We start from the raw sequence: 22,189 nt of genomic DNA, 5'->3' as shown, positions 1-22,189 counted from the left end.
CCCCTGGAGGCCCGGAGCAGCAGGCCCGAAGGGATCTGGATTTCTTTATTAACAGACATGAGCACGACCTGTTACAGAAGTTTGTGCTTTCCAAAAAACAGTTACTGAACGTGAAAAAGGAACCCAAGCAAAGAGGGAGGAGATGGAAAGGGGCCACCCATAGCCCTGACCTGAATCACGCCTAGGGCCTCCAGCCTGGGACCTGCCCAGCAGGAGGGGGCAGGAAAGGGCCAGGAAGCTGAGAGGCCCCAGCTGGGCCTGCTACTTCCTTCGGGCCAGGTGGGGAGGGGTCGAGAGAAGGGGGGAGGGGGCGGGTCCCAGGGAGCCAGAGCCCACGAGCCATTTATTGCCATGTTTTAAAATTCGTGCAAAATATCTGAAGCCCTGGACAGAGAATACAAAGTGATATTTTTCCAAGAAACAGAAAACTAGGAAAAGAGGTGGGGGGAACATTTTCCCACCAGAACTTCCCCCCACGCCAGGCCCCAAGCAGGGTGAGGCCTCCACCCCGGCCAGCTGAGTGAGCAGGGAGGACTAAGAGCTACAATCTGGGCCGGGTGGGAAGGGGGTGGAATTTGCAACAGCATCTCAACTACCAACGGGAGGAAAACCAGTCAACTGTACAAGTCTCCTATCAACTTTAAAAAAGAGAGAAAAGCTGTAAAAGTAGGGCCCTGTGGGTAGGGAAGCGGCCAAGTCCCCGGCCAGGGCCGGAATCCAGAGTGGGTGCCAGGCGGAGCTGCTGCAAGTGCAGGCACTGCGGGCCGTCTGGCCAGAGGCCGGCGCAGGTGGGCGGCCTTGGCGAGGGCAGCCTGAGGGCAAGCATCACCGCTAGTCGCCACCCTCGAAGCCCTCCTCCTCTTCCGGTACCGGGTCTGCATCCCAGCAGGTGATGTCGATTTCTATGGTGTGGGGAAGGGAGGGGCGTTAAGGAGATGGCCCAGCAGATCCATGCCTGTGTCCCTCCCAACCCTGGGGAGCTGTGCCAGCTGTGGGGGGAGGGGGGCACTGCCTGTCCACACTTGAACACAGCACCGCCACCCAAATTCTTCTCCATCACCCATCCCAGTACTACCTGGAGGCTTGTTGTAGAACATAGGAGGCGGAGCCTTTGCACACAGCTCTTCCGATTGGGCAAACTCCTCCTCCTGTGATTGGCTGAAATACCCCTCACTGGCCTGTAGAAGAAAAGCTCCATGTCACTGGGTCCCACCCAGCAGGACTAGGGCTGACCTACCAGGCCTGAGCACATTTCCCCTGCAACCAGCGAGTCTATCAGTGGTTGCCAGGCAAACACAGATGCCTGCCTTGGGAATAAAAGCAGAGGTGGCCCAGGGAGGGGGAATGAAATACAGCTTCCCCCCAACAATGTGGGTCACAGAGAAAGGGGGCAGGGTACTGCTGCAAGCCTAAGGAAGGCAGGGTCCGCCCCCTGCTCCAGCCCTGCTCCAGCCCTGACCACTTCCCCTCCCATCAGGCAGCCCCAGCCCCACCTGGGTCCCCTCCTTCTGGGTGGTCTCGCCATTGGTCAGCAGCTGGGGCTCTGGCTCCAGCTCCGGCTCCGGCTCCTGATCCAGCTCCTCTAGAGCTGAGGGCAGAGTTGGAGCCTGGGGGGCAGCCAGGGGCTCCCCTTCTACTTCCTCCCCTGGGTCACAGAAGGTGGCTGGTGGCTCAGGCAGCTCATCAAAATTGAGAAGGTTGGCACTGCCTTCACCTGCCGGCGGCAGTGGCTCCTGAGCCACCTCGTCCAGCAGGGGCACTTCTGCCAGAGTGACTTCGGCACCTGAGGGTGGTGTGGGGGCCCTAGGCTCAGCCTGGGGTACGGAGGCCCCTTCCCCATTGCCAGGCCATAGGTCAATGAGGCTGGCAGTGGCAGGGGTGATGGTGTTGGCAACACTGGTGTCAGCAGCGGCAGTGTCGGTTTCAATGGCATCAGCGGCTGGGGTGTCAGCTGCAGAGGCTCCAGCCATGGTAGGCTCTAGAGAGGCAGCCAGGACTGCCTGCTCTGTAGACGCCATGAACATCAAGTCCTCCGTGGGGCTGCCTTGGCCCTGGGGAGGCTCTGGTGCCTGAGGGGACTCCTCCAGGGGGCTGGCCCAGGTCTGAGGGTCTACTGCTCTGGCTTCCTTGCTGGTCTCTTCACTATCCAGGCCGGGGCTGGGCTCCTGGGTCTCTGTCAAAGCACAGATGGAGGAGACATGTGATCAGCTCCCAGGAAAGGATGCAGGCCCTGGGCAGGCACCCTACAGTACCCTGCCCACCCACTGAGGAGTCCAGGAAAGAAGGCCTCCACTAAGACTTCCATGCAGAGTGCCTTCTAGCACCCACTGGGCCCCACTGCCCCTTTACCTAGTGTCTTTCAACCTCTCAGCAGCCCTGGGAGGAAGGCGCAGTCCCCACTCCAGGGAGACACTGAGGTTCAGAGAGGGCAGGTCTGACCAGGGCTCCTCGCTGCCCCAGCCACTTCCAGGGCAGTACAGTCTGGCCCAGATCCCTGAGGGGTTGTTACCATGGCCATTTGGAGTTCCCAGCCCAAGGGCTAGGGCCACTCACACACCTTGGGCTGCTGGGGGTGGTGGTGGCAGTGGTGGAGGCTGCGAGGACGTGACCTCATCCAGGGCCCGCTCGATCTGCTCAGTGACAGGGGTAGAGGCCGTGCTGGAGTCAGATGGGCTCCGGGCAGGGATGGGGGTAGGCACCATCCTCCGGTGGCTGTCCAGGTGGCTGCCTGTGGAACAAAAACCCCTAGGCTGGTCAGTAAGGGCCAGGGAGCCAGGTGGAACCAGGATTGTCCATCTTGGGGCCTGACCAGCCCCTCCTCTCTGGAGTCTGGGTCGGGGCTGGGAGCTCCCCAGGCCCCCAGGGGCCAGACCACAGCTCCAGACCCTGGTAAGCCAGGCCCCTAAGGGCCAGTGTCCCGTCAGGGCCAGGGGAAAGAGGCAGGCGGTACCTGCTCTGGGGACAAACACCAGAGATCAGCAGTCAGGCTGGGGGAGTGAGGGCAGGGGGTCTGCTGGGAAGTGGGGGGCCCTCCTTACCCCCCCACGGAGGCCTGGGGCTGCTACCTACATGGGAGGGAGGAAGAGAGGTTTGGGGTGCGGTGACAGGTGATATAGGGAAAGGGAGTCCGTGGAGGGGAAGAGGAGGAAGAGGAGGAGGAGGAAGGCCCACTGTCCGATGCCTTTATGAAAGGGCAGTACGGACGACCTGCCAAGAGAGACAGACAGAGAGAGAGAGACAGAGGACAAGAGAGGGTCAGTCTCCCCCACCCCCACCCCGAGGCCTCATCCACCCCCAGGCTGGCCCTGGATGTCCAAGCTGCCTTCAGCCAGGGCACACATTCAGCCAGCCAAGCTGGGCCAGAGCCTCAAGCCAACAGATGACTCCACCACACCAGCCACACACAGCAAAGAGCCTGATTCGCCACAACGCAACCAGCCTCAGGGCAGCCCACGCCTCGGAACAGCCTGCCCCACCCCTGGAACCCTAGCCCAGAGCCAAGCACACAGAAGGGGCAAACAGATCAGCAGACAGGGAGCGGAAGGGGGCTTCAAGGAGAGGTGGAAGCTGCACAGGGAGAATCCAAACAGGGAACCCTGGGTACAGGCTCCAGGCTGCTCAAACTCAGGACCAGGGAAAGAGCCCACTCCCCATGCACCCACAGCCCTTCAGATAAGACCTAGTTCAACCTCAGCAGGGCTACTCCTTGCAGCCAGGAGGATGCCTTAGGCCTTGTGAGAAATGCCCAGATGGCTCGAGCACAGCCCATTGCTCAGCCCAGGCCCAATACTGACCCTGCCCGAGCCCTTCTCAGCCCTGCCACCTGGAGGTGGTGGGTGGAAGCACACTTGATGATTGGCCTTGCCTTCTCCAAGGGGTCCTTGGGCAAGGTTTCCCTTCCAAGAAAGGTCCCAAAGAGGCTCAAGGCCAAAACCTGAGGAGTGGGGGTTGGGTGGGGGTGGGAGCTGGGACTACCTGGTCGGTGGTTGAAGGGTGAGGGCACATCACAGCTGCCTGCGGAGGCCGATGCGACTCTTTCCTGCTGCTTAAAGAACTCCCGTGGGTTATCAGGTCGCTGGGCAATAATGGCTGCTGCCTCCTGGGGGCACATGGAAAGGGTCAGGCCAGGCGGGGCCCGACTGAGGCAGCCCTACCAAACTCAGATGTCTGGACCCCCCGGCTCTCACCTCTACCTCCGATTCTGACTTCTTCATCTGGGTCTCTTCCTCTTCATCCCGCTGGTCACCCTGGAAACCAAAAGGGAGGGTGTTCTGAGCACCCCACTCCCACAGGAGCTCTTGGCTTTCTTACAGCCCCCATGTTTCCTCCACTATCTGGAACCACTTTCACGACCCAGTCACACAGCACCTTCTATCTGCAAGGTCCTCAGCCACCTCATCTCCAGTCCAGACAGGCCCCTGGGCACCCAGGGCCATCCAGGAGCACTCCCTGATTTGCTGCTAACTTTTCTCGAACCTCCTACCCCAGCACCTAGCCAACCACACCTCCATCACTGCTGTGTGGATCTTGGTATCAAGACTGAGGCTTCTTCATTAGTCCCCTGCCTCCTTGTTCTCTTCCCCCCATTTCTTCTCTACAGACCTGAAAGGATCTTTTCAAAATGTTAATTAGTCGCCATCACTTAAAAATCAGGTTTTCTTACTGAGATCAGGGTCTCCAGTTTCTCCTGAAATGCCAGAAGCCCTGGCAACCTAGGCCAGCATGTCCCAAAGCAGCCATTGACTAGAGCTGCACTGTGGCAGCCCACAGGGCGTGTGTTGTCCAGTTCACCACAGTCCCCACCACTCCCTACTGCCCTTCACATGTCCACTTCACTCGCTGTTTTGAGATTGCAACCACAGGAGTAAAGGTAGGTGGGGCCCCTTTGCTTGGCCCACGTTCCCTTCTCCCTGCCTGATCTAGTCCATCACCTCTCACAATGCTCCCCTCCCACCCTGACTCACCCACACCCTGTGAGATGTAGGCATAAAGTCCTCAGCATGATGTAGTTGCAGTTCCTGGAACATGCATACAACTTCCCACCTCCGTGCCTTGGCATGGGAGATGAATCTCTCTCCCCACGTGCCCGACCCCCACCCCAGATCCAGCTCTTCCTGCTTCTGGCCTCAGCTTGGGCACTGCCTCCTCGGGAAGGGGTCCCTGGCCCATTCAGGTCATTTCCTTCCCTGGGTCCCCATGAGGTGTTCCAGGCATACACCACAGATTACACTGTGTCATAATTTCCTGTTTCTGGATCATCTCCCCACCCTCTGTGGGTGATACAGGATAAGCACTCACTTATGTGTGTGAGTGGCCAGCCCAAGGTTCAGTTCATACCTGTTTCCTCAGTTGAACTCATCACACCAAAAGCCTCAAGAGGGTTGTCACCTCAACTGCCACTGTGTCTTCCAGAATGAAGTCTAAACTCCTCTTCTGACCTTGCTCTCTCCTCCCAAATTTCCCAGCGGACTCCAGTCATTGGGGAAGGCTCCTTGCCTTCCCCCAAAAATGTACATCCCACCAGCCTTTGCTGTTACGCTGCCCCTGCCTAGTATAACCTTGCTAGGTTCCTCTGCCTTGTTCAAAAGAAGGACCAGAGGCAGCTTACCACAAAAACCTTAACTACAGAACACTGTGAAAACCACTGAAACAAATTAGAGCTTGGAGTTGGACAGAGACATCAATGCACTAACCATAAAGGTCAATAGCATTGTTATGCCTGAGCATCTTCAGATAAATGGAAGCTCCCCGGCATCTCAGGCAAAAAGGGAACTCACATAAGGAATGCAATTCTTATCAGAAGAGAGAAAGCAGAATAGCTCCTTAAGCCAATATAAAGCACTTCATGGTTCTAAATTCCAAAGTTTCTCATGTGGGAACTCCCTCAGAGGACCTGAAGTTGCAGGTTAACCACAGTGACCTGCTAAAACACCTACTGTCACTGTCACATGAGCCACACTTGAAGGGCCAGATGAGACTATAATGATGTGACACTGTAAGCCTTTGCTTGAAACACTGGTAATTGGTGAAGATGAGCCATCAGTTCAGTGGGTTCACTATACTATTCTTTCTACTTTTGCGTACATATGTGAAATTTTCCATAAAAATAAGCTTTTTCAAAAAGAACTTGCTCTGAATGGCTGAACAAAATCTGGTATAGATATACAATGGAATATTAACAGCTTTCAAAAGAAAAGACATTCTGACACATGGATAAACCTTGAAGATGTTATGCTAAATGAAATAAGCCAGTCACAAAAGGTAAAATAACGGCACGATTCCACTCATACAAGGTACTTTGAGGAGTCACATTCTTAAACACAGAAAGCAGAAAGCAGTTGCCAGGGGCTGGGGGAGGAGGCAATGGGGAGTTAGTGTTTAATGGATACAGAAATTCAGTATGGGAAGATGCAGAAAATTCCAGAGATAAACAGTGGTGATGGCTGTACAATATAAATACACTTAACATCACGGAACTGTACACTGAAAAATGGTAAAGATGGTACGTTTTATGTTATGTACACTTTGCCGCAATTAAAAATAAACGAATTCATCAATTAATTGTAAAAGAGCCTTGTTCATCTTGTTCTCCACCATGTTCCTCACACCGGCACATGGCGGGTGGCAAGGGTTTGCTGAATGAATGAGGCTGCAACTTACTAACCACATGTCCTCTCCACCCCTAGGGGCTAATGTGAGTGGAATGACCTATGACAGCCATTAATGCCAGTGCCGGCAGGGCTGTCCCGCCAGCTCCCTCCCAGCCTCCTGTGGGTGTGACCTTGGAGTCTGTTTGAGTCCCCGTGGCCCAACGGCTACCCATCACAGTCCCAGTCCAGACGACTATTGCCCACCTCCTGTCCTAAACTCTAACATGCTCAGCTTTGAATGATCTTAACTATTTCTCAAGTATAAAATTCAATTCAAAGCATGAAGATTTGACTCCACTGTGACTTTGAAGGGGTCAATCATGATGACCCTATGGGCCATCCCAGTGTTTGGAGGTTCAGCCAGCACCCCTGGAACAAGCACCTGTTCTCAAAGAGACACTACACACACTTGTATGTAGATGCTCAGAACACCAGCCCAGATCCATTCAATGGCTCTGCAGCATTCTTGCCATGAGGACCAGGCCTCGAGCCCTGTAAGTGCAGGAAGCACGTCTACCACCTCAAGCCCCTCAGGCCCTGCTGGGAGGGGGCAGGAGGAGCCCGGTCAGTGAGGGTCTGGGTCAAGGTAGATTTTCTCTTTCGGTCTAGAGTATTAGCTTCCCCAAGGAGGTCTCTTTCCACAGCCAGGGAAGAGAGCCCCACATGATCGGGTACCAGGCCTGACACTGCATGATACCCCATGCCCATGCAGCGGTACCCAGAATGCCCAGCACTGTCCCCAAGACACTCCCCCTGCAAGAGGCCCAGGAACACGAGGACCATCCTCGCTTCCCTGGCCAGGAGACAGGAACCCCGACTAAGAACTTACAAAGATAGACTGCTCCTTCAACCGCCTCTTGGCCTCCTCTGCTTCTAAAGTCTGTTGTTTCCTCCTGGAATGAGAGGTGCAGGCAAGCCTTCAGGACAGGCCCACGTGGGGCCCGCGGCCCAGGGCCCAGGGGCCGGGGCGGGGCGGGGCGGGGCGCACCTGTGCTCCTCAATCTGCTGCTCCCGCTCCCGGTAGCGCCGCTCCCGTTCCTCCTGCTCCTGCCGCTCCTGCTCCATCCGCTCTTGCTCAAACCGGAGTCTCTCATCCAGAGCCTTCTTCCGCTCCTCCTCCTTCCTCAGCTCTTCCTCCTTCTGCAGCACCCCGTGCCAAGGCAGTGCAGGCCCTGAGCCTGGGGCCCGCCCCAGCCCTCCGGCCCATCCCCAACCCAGGGTTCTGAGAACTCAGGGGCTCGCTCTTTCAGTAGGGGAAGCACGTAGGACGGGCCATGCTGTGGAAGGGAGGCCCTTAGGGAGAGAAGGCAGAGCTACCCCACGGGGTCAGGACAGGGAGCAGCAGCTCAGCCTGCAGGCCGGGGTCAGGGTCCACACCTTGGCCTGCTCCCAGAACTGCTCGCGGTTAATCCGCTTCATCTCCACAGCTGCGTCGGTCTTCTGATAGGTGGTGCCCTGCAGAGTCAAGCGGCCTGGCGTGAGCGCAGCCCATGGGCCGAGTGCTCAGGACCCCCACACGCAAAGGGTGAGGACTGAGAGGAACCGGACGGTGGAGCCCTGGGCAGGGCCAGCCTGCCCGGGGCGCACACTGACCACCGGCTCGGCGTTCTCATCCTCACGCAGCCGCAGTCGGTGCAGCACGGGGCTGGAAAGCCGTGCCAGCCCATTGGAGAGCCGCTGCCCAATGGCGCCCGCATCTATGTCTTCCACACTGCTGGCGTTCACGATCACATCGACGCCCTGCAGCAGGAAGAAGGCGTGTTCAGGCAGCAGGGCTCCCTCCCATCACCTCCCCCATGAGCCCTGACCCCACTCGCACCTGGAAGAACTCGGCCACCTTAGCCACGTGGCTGGCACAAGCACATTTGCGGGCATCAGGCACATCTTCGCCAACCTGCAAAGTACCCAGCAAAAGGGGGTGTCGGGAAAGGACAAGAGTTGGCGGCAGGCTGAGGCCCAGGGCTCTCTTCCCGGGACTAGTGGGGTTCTCTACAGCAGTGTCAGTGAGTGGAGTGGGATGGAGGATAACCGTTCTTGGGCCTTCGGCTCCCTTCCCCAGCCCATAGCTGCATACCCAGTTGATGAGCACGTATTTCGGCAGAGCAGCCTGGGAGTCCTTGACGCTGCAGAAGCCATACATCACCTTCTGGTTCTCAAAGTGGCCAGAGAGCTCCTGCAAGCCCCCATCTGGGGGAATCAGGAGGGTGTCAGGCCCCATCTCCTGAATCCCTCCCCCACAAAGGGCCTGGAACCCAAAGCAAAGACTCCTCTTGTGGGCTCTGCAGGCACCGCCAGAGATCTGGAAGTCCCAGAGTTCTGTGTTGGTGTGAAAGAGGCAGCAGGCAGGTGTGAGCTTTGCCTCTGAATCCCCGAGGACCTTGGGGAAGAACCGAGGAAGTGTTCTTCACACATCAAGTCTCACGCGGGGCTGGCACCCACTGAGGTAAAATAAAACCTTTTAGGGCTCTCAAGAAAGTGGGGTGATCTGGGCCATCCCTGCCAGGCCCGATCCCGCTTAGCTGTGTGACTTTGGGCAAGTCACTCTCCCTCTCTGAGGCTCAGTCTTCTCATAATCAAACAGGAAACAAGTCTCCCTCCCTCCCCACCCTGGGGATCTTAGGGATAACCACAGGAAGGACACTTGGCCAGACAAGTGTGGGTCTGCTGGATGCAGGCAGCGAGGTGGCCTGGAGCCAGGCGGGTGGGGAAGAAAACAACCGGAGGAGGGAGCGGAAAGGAAGGCAAAGGAATGGCTGGAATTCTTACCTCCTGACGCCGCAAGCTTGAGGTCATCTGAGCCATCCTCATATGTGTACAGAGCCCTGGGGAGAGGGAGGGGTGGCTGGGAGAACTGGCAGGGCCCAGGCAGCCAATTTTGGGTGGAGACGGCTCTCGGGGGTAGGAGGGACACAAAGGGGGCAGGACAGGAGGGGGGTTCCAGCCCAGCACTTAAGCCTTGTCGCCATGACAACAATGGCTAAGCACCATTTCAGGCTGGAACCCAGTGGGGGACAGTCTGGGATCTGATGGAGGGAGGCCTGGGTCAGGTGGGGAGCAGGCAGTGGGGAAGAAATCGCTGCCCAGTTGCTTGCTTCCAGTGAGCCAGTGTGTTGCGTCCTCGGAGCCCTGGCCCTAGCAGCCTGCAACCCAGCCAGCGGAGTGAGATGGAGATTCCAAGGCGACGGTTCCTTGGTTACCGTTCCCTGGCTACCGCTCCTCATCCCCATTGGCCGTTGCCAGGAACCTACCTGGCGCGTGCCTCGGTACCCACTGCCCCTCCCCCCACATCGAGGGGGATGGGGGAGAGAACCTGGTGCTGTTCAGCTCTGGGCATCCCCTGGTAACTATGGCAACCCAGCAATTGGCACGCGACCGGCCCACCCCAGCTGCATTCTCCTGAACACAAAGGACCCCAAGGGGACACGCCCTCAGTCTCAATCTCAGTCTCTCTGAAATGGGGATGAGGTCACCGTGGTCACTCCTGCCTGGACTCTTGCCCCTGGGTGAATGTGCTCTCCTGGCCTTCCAGCCCTAGGCCTCCTCCGCCCTAGCTGAGGCTCTGGCCTCTTGGGACTGCTGGCCTTGCCTTCCCTCTCAGCTTTGGCAGAAAGCTGACCTAGCAGCCTTCCTCCTTCCTCCTCCTCCCTAGCTTTTTCTTCACAGGTAGCAGTGGCACAGCATCCATTTCACAGAAGGGAAGACAGAGATAGCTCCTCCCCAGGACCCACTTGGAGGACAGGCTTGGGGCCAGGAATAAAGGTCATGTTCCGGAGGTGCAGGAGGCTCAGCCCCTCCCCCAAGCTCCGCTTTCCTACTGCCAAGGTAGGGGGCTAGGAGGAGAGGAAGCAGGAGCACCAGGGAGATGCGGAAGAGAAAGCGAGCAGGGAGAGGAGGCAGAAAGAGAAGAGAAGGGAGGAAAGTGAAGGGATGAAGAGAAAATGAAGGAGCGGGGAGAGAGCAAGGGAAATGGGAGGGAAGGAAAGAGGGAGGAGAGAAGAGGGAGGGAGGGAGGGAGGGAGGGAGGGAGGGGGAGAGGGAGGAGGCTGGAGGGCGGAGCAAGGAGGGAGCAGGGAGGGCCTGGTCCAGGCCCAGCCCCATGAGGTCAGCACAAGTCACTGCCAGAGCCAAATGGGCCCCCAGCCCCCTGCTTCTCGGGATCCCTCCCTCCTGAAAGGGACACAGGTGGGCTGTGGGGCCGGGAGCTCCTGGTCCAACTGTTGCCCAGGCTACAGTCCTGGCAGCTGCTTCTCAACACAGCTGTCCCACCACCTGTCTGGCTGCCCTAACCCACCACTGGGAACAAAAGGCCCTTAGAGAAGCAGGGCCTTCCCTTCTCCATTCCACAGATGAGAAACTGAGGCAGAACTCCAAGACCCTGGTTCCCAAACACTGCTCTGGCCATCACACCTCCCTGGGGTGACTTGTCAGCCTCTCCTAGGCTCTCTGAGGGACCCTGGCTCCTCCCGGGACCCTGCCCCTTCCATTCTTTACTCCTTGCCTACCCACCTGCAGCCACCTTTCCTGGCCCTTACCTGGTGGAAACCATAGCTAAGTTCAAAGGTTTCAGCAGGCCTTCAACCCTGAGCTCCGCCCACCTGCCTTTCCAGCCAGACCTCCGTATCCATACCATATACTCGGGTCACACTGGATGGCTCCCTGATTCCCAGTACAGTTCTGGATATTTCCCAACCTGGAGCCTCTGCATATGTGGTTCCCTTCACAGGGAGGCCAGACCTGTTTCTCCACCCCATGCCCATCCCTGACTGAAATCTCTCAGGGACCCAATGCCAGCTCCCACGAAGCCCTGCCCTGCGCTGCACCTCCCCAAAGTGCTTACCACACTCCAGCAGGGACAGGAAGAGGCACCTGAGCCTGCCCCAGATCTCACTAGACCACCAGTGCTTCTCAAACACATTCGAGGTGGCCTGAGCCTTGGGTGGGCGGGAGCTGGTCAAACTGCAAGGAATCAGGATGGAGGGGGGCAGGAATCTACATGTCTCACCACCTCCAACCCCTGGAGACAGACACTGTCCTGAAACTATAAGCTTCGTGAAGGTGGGACATCAAACTCAGTCCTTCAACACAGAGCACAGAGCAGCCCCAGGAGGTGTTTGCGACATTGAGACAAAACTCTGAGAAACCATCTCGGCCAGAGAAAGTGGACTGGGGTGAGGTGGGAGCTGGAATGTAGCAGCTCCAGGGAGATCCTGGGGTCAGCTGAGGATGGGAGGCTCAGGGCAGGTAGATTCTTCAGGATAATCACACTCTCAAGATATCAGAACTGGAAGGGCCTTGGGTATCCCAGGTATGGTTGAGCCCAATCCCCTTTTCCTCTTTTCAAGAGGACCAGAGAGGAGCAGAGACTTGGTGTGGTTACATAGCGAGTAGGGTCACATCCAGGACAACACCAGTTCTTTTCACTACACAGTCTGACTTCCTGGGTCCCCTGCTGCCAGCATCAGGGCAGCGGTCCATTTCAGAGTGAGCCACCTAGGAGTGAACGCCCCCACCCCTACTCCCCACTCAGAGGCAAGGTAAGGGGGGGCAGTGCCAAGCCCCGTTTGCCCAGACAGCAATTTTACCCAAGATGCCCTCCTCCAGCCTCTGAGTGCAGGGTCTGCCCCTGAGTCTTGAGACCCCACTGTACCCCTGGTTCTGTGCTAGGTGCTGGGGGCCCTCATGTCCCCTTCTGCAGGGTGATCCTCACATCCTTTCTACCAAATGTTTATCTGGGCCCTCGGGAGTGAGCAAATGTATGTATGTATGACGGTGCATGTGTACATCTGTGTGTGTCCCACACACAACGCAGATTGGGGTGGGGGAGGGGTGAGGCACACCAGTGATGAATAACTCACTTTGGCCACACGGATGCTGCTGGGTGGTGGGAGCCCAGGCCTCTGCTGAGCAGGATGTGGGCCAGCAGTGGCTGCGGGAGCTCTGCCTTTGGGAAGGTAGGGGTAAATGGGGTGGTGGCAGGCTGCACCCCCAGACTGGAGGGCAAGGGTTCCGAGGTGGGCTGAGCCTCTCTCCAGGCATGGCCCATATCCCAAGGCCAGCTCCTCCACCAGGCCAAGCCGGCCACTTGCCCTGAACTCCTCCCATGATCTCAGTCCCCCTGGGGCAGGGCTGGGACAACGGATGGGCCGCTTGCCCGCTTAGCCTGTGCTGGCCTCTCCTGTGACTGACCCGCAGGACACGAGAGCTTGCTTGTCTCCCGCGTCCATCCCTCCAGGCCTGGCTGCCCGCCAGTGCTGCAGTACTGTGGCATGGATGCCTGGCCATCTTGTCCCCTCCTCCAGCCCCCAGGTCAGTGTCCTCCCAGCATGAGGGTGAGGCCAGCCCAAGTGAGGTCCCTCAGACCTGCCTTCACTTTGTGTTTCCTGCCTGCCAAGGGGAGAAGGGCCCTAGGGAACAGAATGGGCATCTGCCCCAGGAGAAGAGTATGATTCCTGAATGGGGCAGTGTGAAACCCCCTGGCTTTCCTGCCACCCTGGGGACTCCAGCCCCAGAGCAGGTGGTCCAACCCCTCCCACAGCCTAGAGGGAGACAACAGCTGGGGAGGGAGGAGAGGGCAGCCCAGCTCCTCCCGCACAGAGGAGCTCAGAGCCCCTTGCCCCTGGGCCACCGGGCTAGGGGCTCAGTGGATCCACTCACCCCCTCATCCTTCTCTGGGAACTCCCTGCAGAGTGGTGCGCCTGGGGGCTTCCTCCCAGGGACCCCACCTGGCTCCCTAGGCAAGCAGTTCAGTTCCTTTGGCATGTCCCAGCCCAGCTGCCTACTCCCTGCAATCCCCTTGGCATCGAGGAGAGCACTTATCCTTCATCCTCCTCGACCCCTCAGGGGAACAGGAGTCACTTGGCGGTGGCCCTGTGGCAATGAACGTCTTTGCATCACACCCCAACTCCGAGAGGCCCCCCGGTGGGCGGGGCGCCCCGGCCCCCAGCCCGCTCTGCTCCTCCCCCGCCCTAGCTTTCCTTTGTGCTGTGGCCGGGGCCGGGCTGGGCCGGGTAGGCTGCGCTGGCTCTGCTAGCTCGGTCCCTGCCCCGTCCTCGCCCGCTCAAAGGTGGCAAAGGTGCCCTTGGCCGCCCATGCACACCTGTCCGCCCGGCCCGAGGCAAAGGGGAGGGGGCGGGGGATGGGCTTCCACAAGGCCAGGAGGCCCCGGGCCACACATCTGGACCCTGCGTCTCTCCAGCCCGCGTCCGGCCACCGTTCCTACCGCGCGGCTGGGGCCGCCTCCGGGAGCTTGGGGCCCGTCGGTGCCCCGCCTGGCCCGGCCCGGCCCCTCCCCCGGCGCGCACAAAGGCAGCCCCTCCCTGGCCCTCCCGGGCTGCTGCACCATTTCGGGGTCTCCCCCTCCCTCCCGGCTGCGGGGCGACGGGGCCGGGTGGAAACAAAGGCGCGGCGGCGCGGGGACAAAGGGGCTGGGGGGCGGGGGCGGGGGCTCACCAGTCGGCCGCGCTCTCCTCCCGAATCACCTCCTCGTACGCCGCCAGCAGCTCCAGGCGGTGGCCGCTGAAGCTGACGCCGGCCATGCTGCGGGCCGGACCGAGGCCGAACGGACAGACGCACGGACGGACGGAGAAGGAGGGAGGGAAAGAGGGAGTCGCCGCGCCGCCGCCGCCTCGGAGCCTCTGCAGCGTTGCGAGCCGAGCGAGCCAGCGGCCGGGGGAGGGGAGCCGGCCGGCGGGGGGCGGGGGGCGCTGGCTCCGCCCGGCTCGCTCACTCCGCGCGCTCGGTCCTAGCGCCGCCCCGACCCGGCCCGGGGGAGGTCCGCCCCCCCTTCCCGGCCTGCCCCGGGGCGCCCCCACGCCCCTCGCCGTCAGTCCCCGCACCCCGCGCCTGGGCGGACATACCCTTCTGCACGGGGCCACTCTTCCCGTGTCCCAAATTCTCACCTGTGGTGTCCCCAGACACAAACCTAGCCCCGTCCCCACCTCTCCGATCCCTATCCAGGCCCAGCTTCATCCCTCTTCTTCCCAGCTCCCGGTCCCAATCCCAAATCCACTCCATTCCAATCCGGCCCAGCCCCACTCCGTCCTTAATTTATCTCCACCCAGCCTCACCCCTATCCCTGGTCCATCCCAACCTCCAGCCCCAACCCAATTCCCGTGCCAGCCACCCCTGGCTCATCTGCAGCCCATCCCCACCTCTGAAAGGCCCATTCCTAGTCCATCCCCATCACTGTCCACTGCTGTCTTCATCCCCAAATCCAGCCCATTTCTTTCCCCTCCCAGCTCCAGCCCCACCCCCAACCCCATGCTTAGCACACACCCCCTACCCATTCATCAGACCCCATCCCTAGCTGCACCCTCCTCTTTCCAGCCTAACCTGTTCCCATTCTGATCCCTGTTCCCAACCACACACCTCCATCCCTGCCTCCTAGACCATTCTCAGCTCCTTACCCCAACATTGCCAACCTCTACCCCATCCCTGCCCTACCCTATGCTGAGCACCCCTCCCTTACCAGCTGCCCACTGAGTCCTCTCAGGTGGGGCCAGACTAGGAGATCCTTTGCCTTCTCTCCCAAGCCTCAGGCCTCCCAGAGGAATCTAACCCCAGACTCTTAGGGCAGGGCTCCTCCAAGGACACTCCAGGGCCAGCCTCCTGGCACCTTAATTTTCCAAAGCTCTGAACACAGAAAACACTGGGGCCTAAGAGGAGTCCCTCGAGGGGAAGTGGACACCACTGCCAGGGCCTCCTGGAGCATCTCTGCTCCTGTCTGAGCTGGAATCCTGAAACCCTCTGCAGCTCTCAGAAGCCTTTACCACCACCTACAAAGCCTCCCACCCCTGTCTTCCCAGAGGAGGTGACAGAACCCGAGCAAACTTTACCTGGTCCAGTCTGGGAGGGGGCGGGGCTGGGCCTCTGAGTTCTGAGTTGGGTAACCAGCTGGGCCAAGAGGAGGAGAGCAGTGTGTGCACTGATCTCCAGCAGTGGGTCCCGGCGCTTTGGGGTGGGAAGAACCTCTTAAAACTCAATACATTTCTTGGGAACTCTCTGCGTCCACTATGCCCATGGACCCCTGGCCCTGGCAGTTTCTCCACGGCCCCCACTGGGAGCAAGTCCCAGGCAGAGTCAGTAGGATTCTGGGGAGGGAGGAAGACCCCACAGCAGGGCTGAGGGGTGCCTGGGAGCGGTAGGTAGAGGGATCTCCGGCGTCAGTCCCTTCCTGCTTCCTTTGACTTTTCCCAGCCCAGAACGCCTTTCATCTCCCCATCCCAAAGCCCCCTCCCCAGCCTCCTGCTCGCTCAATTTCACATCCAAAAAACAGAAGCCCTACCTGCATGCTCTCCCTTCCTCAAATTCCTGCTTCCCCCCAGCCACCTACAAACTCCAGCCACACCCACTCTTACCTCTTTGCCATCTATATTTTTAAACAAACTTAATTTTAGAACAGTTTGAAATTCACAGAAAAATTACAAAGATAGTACAGAGAGTCCCCATATGCCCCATGCCCAGTTTTCTCTATTTTCAGGGGAGCAAGAAGTTTCCCTGCTCACACTCCCTGGAGCCTACTCTTCATCCCTCCACATCATTATCATCCTATAATTTGTACATCTGTAGTCTGTCTCCTTCCCACATTTCCCTGGCACTGCTCTGGCCAAGGTCACCAGAGACCACTAAATTGCCAAATTCAGTGGCCCTGTTGTAGTCCTCAGTTTCCTCAACCGGTGGGAGCAGGGTGACCAACGATCACTACCTCTTCTGCAAATCTGCCTCCCATCAGCTACCTGCTGCCCCTGAAACCCACACGCTCAGCCTTGGTGGGTGGGTGCTGGGTGCCTCCTTGGAGGCCCTCCCACCAGGCTTTCATGTCTACCACTCCCAGCACTGATCACCCTTCAAGTCTCTCCCACTCCTAGATCTCGAGCTCCTCCCTGCCCCTCCCCCCCTCAGCACTGGGAGCCTAGTCCAATGGCTTCTGGGTCCCCAGAGGGGAAAAGCCAAGAAAGAGGGAGGATTCAGATCCAGAAGCTGGTCACTTGCTGTGTGACCTTGAGTAAAATGCTTTCCCTCTCTGAGTTTCCTCTTTGATAACATGTTGTGAGGATAAGATGTGACTGGATGAAGGCTTAGGAAGCAAGAACCCCTTCCCCTTCCTCCGTGCAGCCCCGCCCTGCCACGCCCACCTTCCTGCTCTGCACTCCCCCACACCTCTCAGAGAAGGCTTCAAGGCTGACATGTAGGTTTCAGGACTTTTTCAGCACCAGCTGGTGGAGCCTTCTCTGCCCTCACCCTCCCTCTGCAAGTTCCTACCAAGCACACCTTCAAAATTTGCCCCCTCATCATTACAGTGCTCCCAGCACTTTCCAGGTCTTGCCCCGGGCATGGGGCCAGCCGCTTTCACCACTTAGCTCTGCTGAGCTGCACAGACTACCGTGTGACTTTAGACTCTGCTTGGCCTTTCTTGTCTCACTATAAAATGGGGATGATAATGATGGTACCCACCTCATAGGGTCTGTTTGAGGAGTTTTTTTCTTTTTTTTTTTTTTTTTTAATTTATTTATTTATGGCTGTGTTGGGTCTTCGTTTCTGTGCGAGGGCCTTCACCAGTTGTGGCAAGCGGGGGCCACTCTTCATCGCGGTGCGCGGGCCTCTCACTATCGCGGCCTCTCCCGTTGAGGAGCACAGGCTCCAGACGCGCAGGCTCAGTAATTGTGGCTCACGGGCCCAGTTGCTCCGTGGCATGTGGGATCTTCCCAGACCAGGGCTTGAACCCGTGTCCCCTGCATTGGCAGGCAGATTCTCAACCACTGCGCCACCAGGGAAGCCCGAGTTTTTTTTCTTTTTTAATAAATTTGTTTATTTTATTTATTTATTTTTGGCTGCACTGGGTCTTTGTTGTTGCGCGTGGGCTTTCTCTAGATGCGGTGAGCGGGGGGCTACTCTTTGTTGCAGTGCGCGGGCTTCTCATTGTGGTGGCTTCTCTCATTGTGGAGCACGGGCTCTAGGCGTGCGAGCTTCAGTAGTTGTGGCACACAGGCTCAGAAGTTGTGGCTCACGGGCTCTAGAGCGCAGGCTCAGTAGTTGTGGCGCATGGGCTTAGTTGCTCCGTGGCATGTGGGATCGTCCCAGACCAGAGCTCAAACCCATGTCCCCTGCATTGGCAGGCAGATTCTCAACCACTGCGCCACCAGGGAAGACCCTGTTCGAGGATTTTTAAAAAGTATCTAGAAAATGCTTAAAATGGCAACTGCACATAGTAGGTGCTATTGACGCATTGGCCATTATTACTATTTCACAGCTGGGAAAACCGAGGTTCAGAGAGGGGCAGTTACTCGCCCTGTAATACACAGCTGGTGAGTGGCAAAATCTGTATGGGAACCCCAGTCTGTCCGGCATCATTTCAGCATAGCACACACCCTCCCTGCTTCCCCTTCTAGCACCCCCATTTTTGCATCCAGGGGCTGGCCTGGAATTTGGTAGTAGCTCCTGAGGCTACAGCTGTGGGGTCTAGAGAAGGAGTCAGGGGGCAGACATCCTAGGCGTGCAGAGCAGGATGTCTGCCCAGTGCAGTGGACGTCCATGGTCAGGCATCCCTGCCTGTCTTCCAGTTGATTTTCCACTGCAGGCTCCAGAGGGGAGCATGTGATTCAGGCCAGTGGGTCAGAACCAGTGACTGCTTCAGGAATGGACACATGACCCAAGTCAGTCCAATGGGAGCCAGCCCTGAGCTGGCCCCACTGGATGTGGGCCTGGAGCTGGCTGAGGGGCATCTTTGCTGATAATGGGGAGAGTTGCCTGAGAATAAAGCCAGCACTGAGAAAAGCAGAACTGAGAATGGAGGTGGGGGGAGATCTGGGGGTGGGGGGTGCGGAGAGCACACCCGGGGGCTCAGAGACTCCTGATATACATCCATGGGTACTGGGATCCTGCCATGTCTGAAGCCATTAACCTTTTAAGTTAAATGAGACAAATTATCCCTGTTTTTTTTTTCTTTGACAGGCAAACATAGAAGTACAGAAAAGAGAGAAAGAAGGTAAAGAATTCCAGCATTAAGTCCTCTTAATAACGTGTCTCTTTATAATCATTGGGCTATCCCTGTTTTTGTTTAAACTAGTTTGAAATGCAGCTGAGAGTCCTTCCTAGTTGACCTAGTCTCCAAGTAGTAGTCATTTTTGTCAGTGGCAAGGGACATGGGTGAAAGCTGAGTTGACCTTCTACTGCCCCCGGGCCCTGAGTGGGAGAACCTAGGCTGGTCTTGGGACTCTTCCTGGCCACTCTGTAGTGACCCCTCTGCACAATCTCCCAGGGCTGACCCCAGCCTCCTGAGTTCTCCGGAGGCTCCCAGCAAGCTTCTTCTTGCCCCACCATAGCTCCTGGAACCCTAGGGTTGCCCCCACACGGCCTACCCTGCCCCACTTTAGGTCCCAGTTGGGGAGGAGCCCTTCCTCCACTCTCAGGTTTGGCTTTGGACTCAGGCCAACTCAGGTTCGAATCCCAGCCCTGGCTGCTGCCCACTGTGCGCCATGGGGCAGGGGCCTTTAGCCCGTAGCCTCAGCTCCCTTCCTATAGCAGGACCGTGTGTACCCTATGAGTGTTCCAAGGCCCAGGTGGGGCCCAGCACCAAGAAGGCAACACCAGAATCATCAGTTCCTGCCTGTGTACCCTGTACTCCACCGCCTGTCTCCCTGCTGACTTCCAATGAGCTCAAGATGCTCAGAGCTGGACAATGCCCCTCCCTGTCCTGCTGTCTCTCCAGTTGCCCACTCAGCCCCCAGCCAAGGGTTCTGCCCCCTCGGGTGGGGGGACTGCACTCTCCAAGGGCGCTAATGGCCTCCCATGCCCAGTACAAAGACATTTCCCAGTACCCTTGGCCTCCACCTGCATAGCCTCACACCCAAGCTCGAGAACACCTTGATCCCTGCAGTTCTGTGTTGGGGAGGGCGGGTGCTTGGAGGTGCCATGGGGGAGCACCTTGGCCTTTGATCCATGGAGCAGCAGACCCGGGCCGTTCAGGCTGAGTGGCTCTGGACGGAAGTCACTTTCCCTCTCTGAGCCTCAGGTCCCTCATCTGAACATCTTTAATGACATCTCTCTTAAGCATGTTTTGATGATTAAATGACATCTAAGAGATTGCTCTGTGGTTCCGGCAGAGAGAGAGGTGGCTCTTCAGAGCAGGTGCCCGTGCTTGTTTTTACTTCCATCCAGACCAGCTCTGCTTTCCTGAGGTTCAGTCCCCAGCTCTCTGCTCTTTTCTCTATTCTCCCTTTACACCTGCCCTCCAATTTCTTCAACCACCTTCCCTTGGCAGGAGCCTCCAAGCTGCCTCCTCCACCTCTCTTGGCTACTCAGCTGACCACGACTGCTAGTGGTCCTCTGGGCCCACCACAGCCAAGCCTCTTAAGACAGCCACCTACACTCTCATCTACACACTCTCTACACCCTCCCCCTTGATCTTCCAACCCTGGCATCGGCCCCAGCTCTCTGCTAAACTGATCTGGCAAACTTCACCCTGTTGCAAAAGGCCATGGGGACTCCTCGGCCTTACCTGCCTGGTTGACACTCTTGGCGACTTCTGGAAACACTCCTGCCCCGCCTGGGCTTCCCTGCCTCGAGCTCCCTCCCTCCAGAGGCTGTGGTCCTCCACTTCTGGCAGCTCCTTCTGCTTCCTCTGCCCTGTGCTGTGATGTTGCTACTCCCCCATCTCATGTCTTCTCTATGCTGCAGCCCTGGCCATCCTCAGACTGGATTTGGTCCACATTTATTTTTTTAAATAGGATTTAAAAAAATCTAACTTGGTTGCCAACATAGAAAAAACAAATTTCACATAGAAGTCTGAATCTCTGGATGCTGTTGGTAAACTGGCAGATCTGGCTACAGCTCAGCATTCCCACAGGGCTGCCCCCAGAAGGCCCCTCCCAGACGGCTTCCAGCAGCACTCACCATCCACCCCTCTCCATGGAAACCAAGGATGGACTGAGAGAGCTTCATGGTTCAAGAGAAGTGGGAGAGAGTATATTTCTTTGTGGAAGTGAAAGATACTCCGCATTTAATATGCCAAGGATGTCTAGGGACTTCCCTGGTGGTCCAGTGGTAAAGAATCTGCCTTCCAATGCAGGGGACATGGGTTCGATCTCTGGTCAGGGAACTAAAATCTCACATGCCACGGGGCAACTAAGCCTGAGTGCCACAACTACTGAGCTCACGTGCCTCAACGAGAGAGCCCGGGTGCTGCAAACTACAGAGCCCACGCGCCCTGGAGCCCACGTGCCACTAGAGAGAGAAAACCCTCACGCCACAACTAGAGAGAAGCTCGCACGCCACAATGAAGAGCCCATGCCACAATGAAAGATCCCGCATGCCTCAACTAAAGACCCGGTGCAGCCAAGAAAATAAATAAAATAAATAAATAAAATAAATATTTTTAAAAAGGCAACAAGAAATTCTTTAAAAAAAAAAAAAAAGCCAGGATAACTATGTTGAAAGAAAACGACATCCTACCTGCCTTACTCCTGATGTGACCTGCCTGGGCCCCTCTCTGGGCATCAAAGACAAGTATCTGCGATAACTGCCCCAAACTCACTCCCAGATTGAATCCAAGGTGAATCTAGACTTGAATATTCTGCTGCTCCCTGAACTGGTCTCCTAAATGTCCCATAGGCACCTCATTCAGTCATTCAACAAACATTCATTGGGCATCCACTGGGTGCTAGGCACTGTTCTAGGCTCTGGCAAGACATCATGAAATTGGAAAAGACCCGAATGAACTTTTTGGCCAACCCAATAACACAGGAAGCCCTGCACTCATGCTCCAGGGGTCCTCGAGAGAACACAACAGAGAGGCCCTTCTCTTCTCTTAAAGAGGACAGGCCCAAGCACCTGTTGAGAATGCCAACAACTTTAGATGTGCTGAGGTTCCTCATGCCAAGGGAGCCCTGGAGGACAGGTGGCCATGGGTGCACTGAATTGCCTTGGCCTGGTTTGGGGCCTCTCCTCAGTCCTTCTCCAGTCCAAACTTGGAACAGGAGAAATGACAGTCCCCCTGGGGTAGTGGAGGGCACCAGTGGGAAGCAAGAGACCCCAGGGGAAGATGGGGCCACCACCATAGCCTCCAGGTTTTGAGGTAGCAGACAGAGGTAAGCTTCCGAAGGAGCATCCCTGGAGCATGGCTCTCAGTGCCGGCCAGTCCCAGGACAGTGCAGCCAGCTTCGTGCCGGCCTTCTAGTCTGGCTCATGGCTCAGCAGCTGTGCAACTTTGGTCAGGTCTCCTAAGCTTTCATCTATAAAATGAGAATAACTGCAGGCACCTCACGGTGTTGCTGGGAGGATCATGTAAGACGATGTGAGGAATGACTGGTATACTCCAGATGTCTAGCAAACCTGCCCTCCTTCCTGTCCTCACCTCTCATCCCAGGTCTCCACTCTGGGCTCCCTGGGACCTGTCACTGGATCCCATCTCTGCCTTTTGGCTTGTTGCTCTTCTCTTCCCGAGTCCTGCCCCTCTTCCCAGTCTCTCCTTCTGTTCACCCCACTCACGGCTCTCGGGGCTTTTTCTACAACACAGATCCGAACACTTCTGTGCCCTGATCTCC

General features: G+C 57.4%; 1 protein-coding gene across 12 annotated transcripts; it reads right to left on the bottom strand.

Moving 5' to 3' along the window:
• Window positions 1-28: 28 nt before the first annotated feature.
• Window positions 29-14,200, bottom strand: DBN1 (drebrin 1; the record flags this gene model as incomplete). 12 transcript variants are annotated; one of them, XM_079701746.1, is made up of 15 exons in its annotated part: window positions 694-902; window positions 1,076-1,178; window positions 1,494-2,173; window positions 2,558-2,724; window positions 3,066-3,207; window positions 3,976-4,099; window positions 4,188-4,247; window positions 7,480-7,543; window positions 7,639-7,790; window positions 8,028-8,105; window positions 8,244-8,390; window positions 8,470-8,544; window positions 8,725-8,837; window positions 9,417-9,472; window positions 14,100-14,185. In XM_079701746.1, 15 exons carry the CDS (start codon window positions 14,183-14,185, stop codon window positions 832-834), a joined length of 2,118 nt encoding a protein of 705 aa, XP_079557872.1. In that variant the 3' UTR covers window positions 694-831. The 12 variants fall into 12 exon arrangements, with proteins under 12 accessions (XP_079557868.1, XP_079557872.1, XP_079557873.1 ...); XM_079701747.1 differs by having other exon boundaries at window positions 3,976-4,096; XM_079701748.1 differs by having other exon boundaries at window positions 8,247-8,390.
• Between the last annotated feature and the right edge of the window lie 7,989 nt (window positions 14,201-22,189).

This window comes from Hyperoodon ampullatus (assembly GCF_949752795.1).
Source record: "Hyperoodon ampullatus genome assembly, chromosome: 4".
NCBI lineage: Eukaryota > Metazoa > Chordata > Mammalia > Artiodactyla > Ziphiidae > Hyperoodon > Hyperoodon ampullatus.
The sequence above is the reverse complement of the archived record's forward strand: the minus strand, read 5'-3'. Positions and strand labels throughout refer to the sequence as shown.